The sequence below is a fragment of the Cyprinodon tularosa genome, unplaced genomic scaffold, assembly GCF_016077235.1.
Source record: "Cyprinodon tularosa strain WSP-4 unplaced genomic scaffold, ASM1607723v1 ctg543, whole genome shotgun sequence".
NCBI lineage: Eukaryota > Metazoa > Chordata > Actinopteri > Cyprinodontiformes > Cyprinodontidae > Cyprinodon > Cyprinodon tularosa.
Genome location: NW_024039278.1, coordinates 472,500 through 484,597, shown reverse-complemented (window position 1 = coordinate 484,597; position 12,098 = coordinate 472,500). Strand labels below are relative to the sequence as shown.

The 12,098-nt window shown below is 34.4% G+C and overlaps 1 protein-coding gene across 1 annotated transcript; it reads right to left on the bottom strand.

Annotated features, from left to right (window-relative positions):
• Positions 1–2,433: 2,433 nt before the first annotated feature.
• LOC119796330 (N-acetyllactosaminide alpha-1,3-galactosyltransferase-like) lies at positions 2,434–8,722 on the bottom strand. The gene is made up of 3 exons (XM_038304835.1): positions 8,718–8,722; positions 4,754–4,891; positions 2,434–4,016 (listed from the first exon to the last, which is right to left on the bottom strand). Exons 1-3 carry the CDS (start codon positions 8,720–8,722, stop codon positions 3,335–3,337), a joined length of 825 nt encoding a protein of 274 aa, XP_038160763.1. The 3' UTR covers positions 2,434–3,334.
• Positions 8,723–12,098: the final 3,376 nt, after the last annotated feature.

The window sequence follows — 12,098 nt, the reverse complement described above, 5'->3', positions numbered from 1 at the left end:
ATATATATGGGTATATATATATACATATATATATATATATATATATATTTTTTTTTTTTTACCTGATCAACAGTAAACTAAGATTGCAATATTTAAATGACACAAGGATACTAATTTCTGAACTGATCAAAAAATTACTATTGTTTCAGAACATAAGTAGTCTACATAAGTGGTCCCACCAATCTGTCGCAGGGCAAAAAAAAGAGAATTAAATGGCCTATAATATTCAGGTTTAAAAACTTTGTGTCAACTATTGTGTCGCTTTTGTACAGTACAATAAGCGCTTAATTCAGCCAGGTTTAATAAACAGGCACCCCATGATAATTTTCTTTTTTGGTGCAGTTTGCAGCAAGAAAGTCTTTGGCTATGTCCCAAGCCCACGGTCTTTCTGTATGGAGTTTGCATGTTCTTCCCATGTATGCATATGTTCTTTCTGGGTACTCAGCTTCCCCTTGCAGTGCAAAAAATGACTACTAGAAAGTAAGAACATGACTTTTAGGCCATTCTGGTAAAGTGCCTTAAAAAACAACTCCTGAAGACTAAACTTGGGATATTACTGAGGTAAAGAATGGAAAGATTGACCAGTTAATGGTATACCACATGGTGGCAGTATATGAATAAAATTTTTTGTTCAGTTTGACACAATAGCTCCACCTACATGACAAAGTTAAGGATAAGGCTAGTGCTTGGGGATGCTGCAAAAAGACTGGTTAAGAAAGTAATTCAAAACCTGAGAAAAAGATGTCCAAAAAATGAACAGGTGGCCTAAGTTTACAGATTTGTTTGCCTATTAGGTTTTACTGAACATTAAAACAAACACACCAACATAGCTAAGGTACATATCTAAAATTAAAAACTGTTAATAGTTACCCACTTAATGAAAGCATATCATAGAACAAGTTCTCTTTACAACCTGTTAAAGAATAATGGTCCCCTCTATAAAGATGTCAAAAAGCCCGAATTAAAGGATTTTTTTTATTGCGGTACTGTAATGTTCTGTATTATCATGGTATTTTCCTATTAGGTTTTACTGAACATTAAAACAAACACACCAACATGGCTAAGGTACCTAGCTAAGATTATAAACTGTTAATAGTTACCCACTAAATGAAAGCATATCATAGAACAAGTTTTTTTTATAACCTGTTAAAGAATAATCCCCTCCATAAATAATAGTCCCCTCCATAAAGATGTCAAAAAGCCTGAATTAAAGGATTTTTTTTTATTGCGGAACTGTAATGTTCTGTATTATCATGCTATTTTCCTTAAGAACAATGACAGAGAACTATCTGGGTCAAAGAAACAGTTTTCTGTTTTATCCCAAATTTATACCCAATGGAAACAAAAATGAAGCATTTATATCTATCATTTATATCTATCTTGTTTAAGTACAAACCTGTAACTTAAATCTACAGAGAGCAAACTGAGTCATTAGTGTATGAAACTTGAACTCTAAGACCTTTGGTTGTTAAACTTGGAAGCACTATCTTATCATATTATACAATGAACTTAATTTCTTTAGAGGTAGATTAAATGTGTGCAAATTATTTTTACCACAAAAAAAAATATTCAGAAAATGTACATTTTGTATATAAGCTGAAATTTATGACAAGAGCTGAAACATATTTAAAGTGGAAGCACAACAAACATTATCTTGATACAAAAATTGATATAAAACTGGTCCAGAATAAGCAGGAAACTAACACTTGAAATTAAAATGGGATATAACAATGCTTAAAGAAAAGAATCAAAAGTAGCCTAAAGGACAAATCTAATACAGGAAAAAAAAAACAAAAGAAAAGAAAAATAAATAAAAAAACACAATTCAATTGAACATATTGGGCATTTAATTATTGATATAACCTTTAATATGCTAAATTCAAACATAAACATTTTTCATCACATCAACATAACTTAACAATTTTATCTACATCTATATTACCATAAAATTATAAGCTTACATTTTATTCATCCAATAGCAATGAATTAATCCTTTGTCTTTTAGATTTGTGTCTTTAGAGACATAAATGTTTAACTTTTCTTCATTTGAATAAATCTTTGTAGCCTTAATTCATTTTAACTTTGCCCTGCACCTTTAATTCAGGTCCACATTAAAACAATATAAGAATCACTTGAGAACAGCGTTTAAACTAACATCTGGTTTTCAGCTGATGAAGATTCTCAGTCATCCAGGTCATAGTCATTCCGTAAAAGTTCAAACAATCATAGACAAGTTTCAGGTATTACAGGAGACAATCCCCCCTTTAACAACCTTCAGAATCATAGACAGGTTTCAGATATTACAGGCTAACAATGGAACCAAACCACCCTCTCATTGGTTTCCATTTGCATGTTTCCAAGCAATACAAGGCCTTCTCTATATAAAGACTCAAACTCACTGCGGATCCAGACATTTGAATTGAGAAAGCTTCCTGGAGAGGTGGAGAAACGTCTTCAAATCTTGGAAACCAAGTCCAGTGGATTTTTTTTTTTTTTACTTTTACGGAATCTGGTTTTGAGTACTTCATCAGATAATCAGTTAAACAAAAAACGTGTGTCAATAAGGGTCTTATCTGGTAAAAACACGTTTCTTATTTAAATGTGCCTATTGTTGCCTAAAGGTATGCCGACACTTAGAGGACCATATTTCAACTCTTTTTCACCCCATGTCTTCATTGCTTAAAAAGCTACGAGTACTTCTTCCAGCTAAACAGCTCACTACATCTATATGTTCATGGAATTTTGACTTACAAGCTAAAGCTCAACTAAAATATAAAATTTATGTGTTCAGGCTTTTGGGCACTGAAAATTACATTCAACATCATGTCCATCCAAAGTGCTTTGGAGGAGTGAGATTAACGCTGTATGTGCACCCATGTAAACATAACATTTCGCTTAGTGTAGAATTTTGCTGAAGTACTAATAATATGTACTATGGTTGCTTTGTTGTGTGAAATATGTTGTGCATATTCATTTCATTCATCAAATGTGAGTGCAAAACTGATATATTTACAATGATTTAAGACAAACATATACAAAGCTTGAGAGTTTTCTGAGATGGTTAATTACATAAAAAAATGAATAAAAGTTATAGCTGTGTTCCTTGAATATCTGATTTGACCTGATTTACCCAAGCCAGTCAGATAATTTAATAACCAAACTTCCACATATTTAAAAAATATATATATATCTCTCTTATTTAGTTTATCACACTTTAAATGTTCTGTGCAAAGTAGTGGGTACACAGCTTGTTATAATTTTTTGGGGCACATATTAGACGGTTAACCATATGTATTTTCCTCTCCAATATCATATTAAAAAGTTCTTGTGCACATTAAGGAATACGAAGTTTTTTATAATCTTTTGGAGCCCATACTAGGCGTTTGATAAGTATGTCATTTTTAGGGAGACTTCTGTCCCAGCAGTACTCGGGGGAGAGTAACTTAGTAGGTTTATTTAGCCAGAAGTACTTGTTTAGGTGACTTTCATCATGCCATAAAGCCTCCACATCATTCATTTTGTCCTCCATGATGTTCAAGTAACAGTAATCTGCCAAAGCCTTTACCTTTTCACAAGTTCCTCCAAAAACTGCAGCATGGTAGTAGTAATCACCTTCAGTCATGCAAGCTTTGGATTTTGGATTCCTGTCATACGTGAACCTGTTCTTTGGTAGTTTGTAATAGTGAGCATGAAGTAGAGCCACCGACTCCCCAAGAGCTTCAGAGCCAAATCTTGCTGTAAATATCTGATCCACATCGAAGCAAAAGACATAATTGAAGTTGTGCTGGAGGACTGTGTCGATTACTTCAGATATCGTTTTCATTCGCATCATAGAGATATCTTGCCACCTGTTGTACTTCTTGACCTTTATAATTTTGATGTTATGCTGATGAAAGATGGTTATATTCAGTGCCTTCTCTGGTAAATCCGTAAATACAAAATATGTTACTGGTAATCCCACCATAAAATGCTTTTTGGCTGAGGTCAGGAAGGTGTTGAGATAGGCCTCCAGATACCTTTGGCGGAAACAAAGACAAACAAAATACATCAGAAATACATAAAAGTAAGAAACTTATATTTAATTGTTCTTTACGGAGCCAAACTTCAGAAGCCTTTCACAAATCACTGGATAAGTTTAAATATTTTAAAACCGATCAAAATTTATCAACCTAGTCTCATTAACAGTTGCCTCTGTAAGCAAAACCTGGTTGCCTCCAGTGTTATTTGTAGACTTTTCTTGGAAAAATGTATTTTTATTTGACAGGAATTATATAACTATCCTGTGCATTGTTTAATATTAAAGAGGTTTACAAGTGGTAAAAACTAATATTCTTTTGAGTTTAGTTTGAGTTTTTTTTTTTTTTTTTTTTTTTACAAATCAAATAGTTACCTGTCAGATTTATTTATATGTAATCTTCTTATTACTCTGTGACCACAAAATTAAATCTGGAGTCAACAATTTACAAATTTAATAATTGAAATATACTTGTGCATATTAAATCTAATTATGGAACACAGCGTATCTTTAAAGACTTTAGTATTTTTGTAGTATAAAAGTATCTCTTGTATAACTCTGTCAGAAAATGACTTAGTATTAAACTGATTTATTCTAAATTCATTTGAGACAAAAGGCAACATTTTCTTATTGTACAGGCAAACATTTGGGTTCAGCTGTATTTGGTTATGTTCCGTTATGATTTCGGACAGTAATTTTGGTGAAATTCAAATAAATATGACCAACAGAGAAACAAACCTTCCAACTGCAAAGACAGTAAGGGCAACTTTTGATTTTGCTTCCTTGTGAGCATTATCATAAAGATGTTCATTAAACATTAACTCCCACAAAATGGAAGCATTCCAGGAAGTAAGAGTCTGAACATCCGGTCTTGCCCTAAAATAAAAGAAGCAAAGCAACAGTGATAAGGGGTTAAAAGATTTAAATACAATTTTGAAACACATTTGTTCAAAATTATGGATAGTTAAAGTACTTTGGTACAGTCGATTATAATATTCTTTTAGAAAGACTTGAATATTTTGTAGGAATTACATGAACAGCACAAGACTGGTTTGAATCTTATCTATCTGGTCAATTTCAGTTTGTTTACATTAATGACAAATCTTCCTCTCTTAATGGTTACCAGTGGAGTACCACAGGGATCAGTACTAGGACCAATTCTCTTTACTATATATGCTCTCAATCAGTAGAATTATTAGACAGCATGGGATTCATTTTCACTCTTACGCTGATGATACCCAGCTATATCTGTCTATAACTCCAGATGAAGCTAACCCATTACATAGATGACAGGCATGTCTTCAAGACATAAAAACCTGGATGACTCTTAACTTTCTGCTGCTGAATGCGGACAAAACAGAAGTTAAAAATAAGCTGATTAGTCAGTCACCTAATTTGGATGGGATTAAACTGATTTCAGATAATAAAGTTAAAAATCTGTGGAAAATCTGTGAAAAGTAATTCTTTACAATCAGGAAGTCTACAAACTGTAGTTAAAAGCCTTCAGCTGATCCAAAATGCTGCAGCCAGAGTTCTGATGAAAATGAAAAAGAGAGATCATATCTCGCCTATCCTAGCTTCTCTTCATTGGCTTCCTGTTAAATCCAGAATAGAATTTAAAATCCTCCATCTCACATATAAAGCCTTAAATGGCCAAGCTCCATCTTATATCAGAGATCTGATTGTTCTTTATGTTCCTAACAGAGCACTCAGTCTCAATCTGCAGGTTTACTAGTGGTTCCTAGAATTTCTAAAAATAGAATGGGAGGCAGATCTTTTAGTTATCAGGCTCCTCTCCTGTGGAACCAACTACTAGTTTTAGTCTGTGAGGCAGACACCCTGTCTACTTTTAAGGGTAGGGTTAAAACTTTCCTTTTTGATAAAGCTTATAGTTAGAGTGGCTCAGGTTATCCTGAGCTATCTCTATAGTTATGCTTCTATAGGCTTAGACTTCTGTAGGACATAGGAACCCCCATTTCATCATTCTGCTTGATTCTATCTCTATTCTCCCATTCTGTAGAATCTGTCAGTTCAATCTCTAATGTTACGCTCTCTCTGCTTTTTCTCATAGTAGCTTTGCCTCGTCTGTTTCTGTTCGGCTGTGATGCCATCCTGGAGAGAAATATCAGTGTAGTCCTGTTGCACTGACTGACTGGCTGGATGTGCTTTCTTCATTCTCTGACATGGGAGTTGTCCCGAAGGTCGTCTACTTGGCTGTGTGTCTCCTGAATGGGGCCACCTTTTACAGTTCAATTCAGTTCAGTTTATTTATATAGCGCCAATTCACAACACGTCATCTCAAGGGACTTTACAAGTCAGTTGGTTTTTGTATCTCTGCTTCTTTAACCTTGAACACCTGTCAGCCTGAGCAGATGGTCGCTCACATTGTTGCTAAGAGCATGCGTAGTGTGAGGAATTGCCTTCAAGTCAATGAGTCGATGCAATCAACTGATTTTCCTTAGATAGAAAACTTTGAATCAGTTTGACTGTATGATCTTTTTAGTTTATAATAATTAATCACACTTGGATTTATATATTCCAGCTATATAGTAATGGTTTATTACTTTTTTTATATTTTATTGCAACAATTGCATGGAAACTAATGTAAAAAAAAGTATTAGTCTGTGCATTAAATTAAGAAAGCTTTTGTATTTAAACATAACCCTTCTCAGCATATGGTTCCCAGCCTGACATCATAATTACACCTTTCTCACTCAGTGTCAACATTTTCCAAACAAATTCAGGAGAAAATATTTAATGAATTAGTATATACAGTATGTCCATATGAGACAAACAAACGAATTAAAGGAATAGTACACCCAAAACATGATTAGCCTTCATTTTCTACTCACCCCCATGCTGAACAACACTCTGGAGTACTTTTTTGATATCTCAAATGCATCTGGAGATCTGGGAGGCTTCTTGCTGTCTGCTGACATTCAAATAATGGAGGTCTACGGTGCCCAAGACAGAAAGGTCCATTAAAAGCCACAAAAAACGTGTCAGTATTCCTCCATACTGCTCGTCCAATGTATTCCAAGTGTCCTGAGTGGGTAGCATCCAGAATTTACTCGAAACGAAGTCATTTAGAATGTTTTTAGAGCATAAACAGTAGTGTATAGGATTTCCTAAAAGCGCGTTCAGGAGTCTACGGAAACCGCGGCAGACCAAACCAGACGAAAGTGCGCATTCAGCTCGGCAAAGAACTCATGCTCTTCCTCAACACTGAAGTCCTCAGACATTTTTCTTTCGTTGTTTCTTTCTTTGCACAGGTAAACAGCACATTTCTTCTTCTACGCTTGCATTATCGGCAGAGCAGACGCTGAATGCGCACTTTCATCTGGTTTGGTCTGCCGGCTTCTGTAGGCTCGTGACCGCGCAGGCTCGCGCTTTCAGGAAATCCTATACACTACTGTTTATGCTCTAAAACCATTCTAAATGACTTCATTTCGAGTAAATTATGGATGCTACCCACTCAGGACACTTGGAATACATTGGACGAGCAGTATGGAGGAATATTGACACGTTTTTTGTGGACTTTTATGGACCTTTCTGTCTCGGGCACCGTAGACCTCCATTATTTGAATGTCAGCAGACAGCAAGAAGCCTCCCAGATCTCCAGATGCATTTGAGATATCAAAAAAGTACTCCAGAGTGTTGTTCAGCATGGGGGTGAGTAGAAAATGAAGGCTAATCATGTTTTGGGTGTACTATTCCTTTAAGGTACATTTACTAAAACAATAACACTATTTCAATTTCACTCAAATGAGTTAAACCCTGCACCAATGCCAGTCATTTCTATTTAATAAAATTCAAAAATATGCCCTTTCTGATCAGAATAAAAATGTTTAGTCAATATGGCAATATAGCGATTATAAAACACAGAACTTAGTGCAGATGATGCCAAAAAGTTTACTATTAGAACTATAGAGAATACACAATACAGTTGGTTTTTAAATATCATGAAAAAATAATTACAAAGATCTTGTACACTATGTTATTAGTAGTTCAAACAGAATTGGCTTAATTTAGGCCGTTTTCATCTTGCAGGACCATTCGTTTTTAATCCTGATAAAGATCCTGTCAGACAGCACGTTCATTGGAGTAAATAGAGCCAGATGTGCTTGCAACACAAGACAGAGATTTGTGAATACATATACTCCCAAAAATTCTTCTTGCCAGAAGCCAATAGATGCATTAGCCTCAAATACAGAAATGTTTCGAACAAATGAAATGCAGTTACGTATGACGTCAACCAAAGACAGGCTGAAACAAAACAAACATAAAAAAAATGTCAAAATGACAAAAGCAAAATCAAAATTTCAAATACATCAAATTGATATCAAAGAATTTATGTTAAGTTGATCTATGTTTTGACCAAATTATGATTATAATTTGTATTGTGTATCAGTGTTTGATGCCAAACTGATGATAAATTGAAATCTTTTTCCCACTGGAAGGCACAGAATATAGACTGATTTTTGTGTCTAGATTACAAAATGTGTACCAGTGGCCTGGTAAAAGGACAAAACTTAAACAACATCACAATAAAGTAACTTGAAAACCAAAATTTGAAAACCAAAAAGCAGTTACAACAAAATAGCCTATGTTATTGACAAACTGAGTGATACAGGTTTTCACGGCTTGGATGTGGATATATCTGCCAGATCCTAGAACAGTTTTTCAGCTGTAAAGACCTCACCCCATAGTTGCAGCTGCCTTAATCCTACAACAGGTTGCAAAAGGATTTATCTTTTCCCATAATATTTTTTTATGAACCCTGTACTATGCACAGTTACATTTTATTACATTTTATGTCACTACCTTGGTTTGCATGTTTGCTTTGATGAGTGTTGTTAGGAATTTACAGTGGTTAATCCATCTACTTTAAAGCTTGATCTCATTTCAAACCTGACAATGGCTCTCAGTTTTATGATTGATTCTTTTAATCTTTTACCTTTAACCTCAGCGGTTTTCATCTTGTTTTCATCTTGTTGATTGTACCATGTAAGCACAGAGCTTATGTAAGTTATATAATTATCATTATTATTAGCAGATTTGAGATTGTATGGTTATTGAAGTAATAAATCTCAGAAACTAGAATCAGGGTTGGAAAAACCTATCAAGATTCATTTGGTCAATCTGAGCCTATTAAACAGCCAAACTTAAGAGCAAAGTGAAATGTGCGCTGTGTGTCAAAAGTTTAAGCAGTGCAAGCATTTGTAAAGAGGCAAACTGGTGTTAAAGGTTTCCAGCATTGCAGCAAAACATCACAAGCTACTTAATAGAAACATTTTTTACGATCTGGGAGAAAGCATGTGCAGGCCGTGCACCCAGCAAAAAGAAAACATGTTAATTGCAATGCGTTTGTTGAGTCTGATGATCTGCTGTAAAAACTGTAGAGATGGATGACAGAGATTTGTTTATTCTAGGATCAATGATGTAGATCATATTAAAGATAAGAGGTCTATGGTAGAGCCCGATAGATTAATTGGTGGGCAAATTTATCCTGCAGATTTTAGCTTATTGATAAACATCGACCAAAATGTGGTCAACATAAAAATAATATTTTTGCTGCACCGTCCTTGGAGTTGGACGAAGAAGGAGAAAGTGAGCAGTTTACTCGATGGTAAGATGTGATTTTCTAAAACGAAACTTTATTGCTATGACAAACTTCCTCATGCAAACACGCTGTTAGGTTGTGTTAAGGAAAGCAGACAAGTTTTATATGTGCCAGTTTTGATGTACATAGTATTTTAGCTCTGTACGTTTTAGCTCTCTGGTGGAAAAAAAAATTAGAAGGCAAATCAAAGCAATGTGATTTAGACGCTTGAGTATAATTTTATATAATTGTTGATAATAGTAAAACACAATCTTGTGAATTAAGTTAGTTTGGTTGACCGTTTCATTTCTACTTTACATCTAGTTTACTACCTTGTGTTCAGTGGGGGATGAAACTTTTTATTAGCCTGTAAATATGATAAACTTATTTTTCTAATGTGTTTTTGTGAATGAGTCTTTTAAAAATGAATTCAATACCAAACACACCCCATTAGCCTGTGTGTTATCACTTAAAAATGTATACAGCCACTTCTTTTCATTTTTAATTCTATAGTTTTTGTTTATAATGAGAATTCGAATTGGACTATAGTTGGTCAGTGCATATCTTGTGTATGTCCATATTAATTTTATTTTACGTTCTGGCCGATATAATTCGCATATCATCAAATATATCACAAATTGGGTTTATAAAGCACTCAATATTGATTGTGGTCTTAAAAATTCTATATCCGTTGGGCTCTACAGATGCAGATAAATGTCACTGTAGTTTGGTACAGAATTAAGACTGAAACTTTATTTAATATCTCACACATATCTTAACCTTCCCATAAACCTAGTTTTGAAACAAAGAAAAAAAAAGAACAAGGCTTCTCAAATAATAACCTTAGATTCCCTGATAAAATAAAAACAAATAGATATTTAAAGTACACTAGGAAATTGTGCTTATTGGGCTTTAAGCATTTAATAATTATGATAATGAAATAACACTCATCAGCAATCATAACCAGAAATGATTTTATGTTTAAATCTATTGTGGACTTTGATTTGTTCAAGCACTAATTAATGTTAATAATTAAAATGTATTACTGCAACTTGCTATTTATAATCACATCCCCATAAATGTCCGTTTCATCAATCTATTAACTCGAAGGGGTGATTTTGAGCACTACCTTTCAGAGGCAGATCACTATAGGTTAGGGGTGTAAATAATAATCGTTTAGTATCGATGCATCGATCCAACAGCCGACGATCCGATGCATCGTTACGTCCGCAAGAGTATTGATTCATGTTCTTTTTTTTCCCTCCGGTCTATTTTTATCCATTTGCTCCTGGACGTAATTCTCCCTCCCGTGCTGCGGTGGCGCTAAACCTATTTTGCCCTCCTACCTCGCTTCCTGGTTATACTCTTACAGCAGTGTGTTGCAGTGAGCTTGACACAGACATTTTTTGATTTATGCTCAATATTGAAGGTTTTAATAGGAATAGGTGGAGTACAACTTTTCTACTTCTGTTATTTGCTGTTGTTTCTCAAATAAAATGCATAACGATATTACAGCTTTCTTTCTTTATTTCAAATTTGAAACATTGTCTAGCCTGTAAGGTGTAAAAAAAAAAAAAAGAAACAATTAATCGAATCGAATCGTATTGTGGTGTATTCTTGAGTATCGAAAAATACGAATTGTTGGGTCAGGAATTCGATACTGACTCGAATCGCCATGATGGATTTGATTTACACCCCTACTATAGGTTATCAGTAAAGACATGTACAATACAATGGATACCTCTCATAATCAATTATTCTGTCAAACAACTATTTATCTACTTAGAAAGCAAACTATTAAATTGATGAAAGGATAACTAAGGGGAAAAAAACTGCAAAAATAATTAACCTTGATGACAGTGCTTTAAACGCAAACAAAGGATCAAAGCTTCAGTTAATTTTCTGCATGAGAAGCTGCAGAGAGACATTAGAATAAGGTGACGTCTGTGTGTAAGACTCCATTACCAACACATGTAGGCCAAGCTTTAAGCTACCAAAGACTAATGCTAGCTGTTCAAACAAGAGTAATAAAACTGCATGTGGTTTCAGGGTTGAACAAGTTAACAAAGGAACTGGGCAACAGAAGAGTGTTGAGGATAGCTCAAAAAGGTCTTTCAACACCTATATTGTGATGTCAGAGCTGCATTACATGCTCAAAAGGCGTAGTCACTTTTTGTTTCTTGGAGTCAGGTCCGACAAGTTCCAGCTTGATGTTATTACATACAGCCAATTTTTCCACAGACAGAAAAGGAACTGAAGCTGGTGGAAGCTTTTGTCATTAATGAGGAGTTATATGAAAATTCTGACAGGTGTGCTCATATGGTGCATATCAACGTTCTGCCAATTCATGGTAAAAAAGAACAAGCTCAAAGTTCAGTTATCACAGAGAAAAAGAAACCAGCTCATGTTCATAGTTAACTTTTTCAAAAAAATGAACTAAGTTCACAAGTTTGTTTTTTTTCTGTCAGTTTTTCTTTTTTT

What these genes read in the sequence shown, in the direction of transcription:
- LOC119796330 (XM_038304835.1), bottom strand. An exon ending in ACTGTCTTTGCAGTTGGAAG is followed by an intron (nt 4,017 to 4,753) that starts GTTTGTTTCTCT and finishes TTTCCGCCAAAG; the next exon opens with GTATCTGGAGGCCTATCTCA.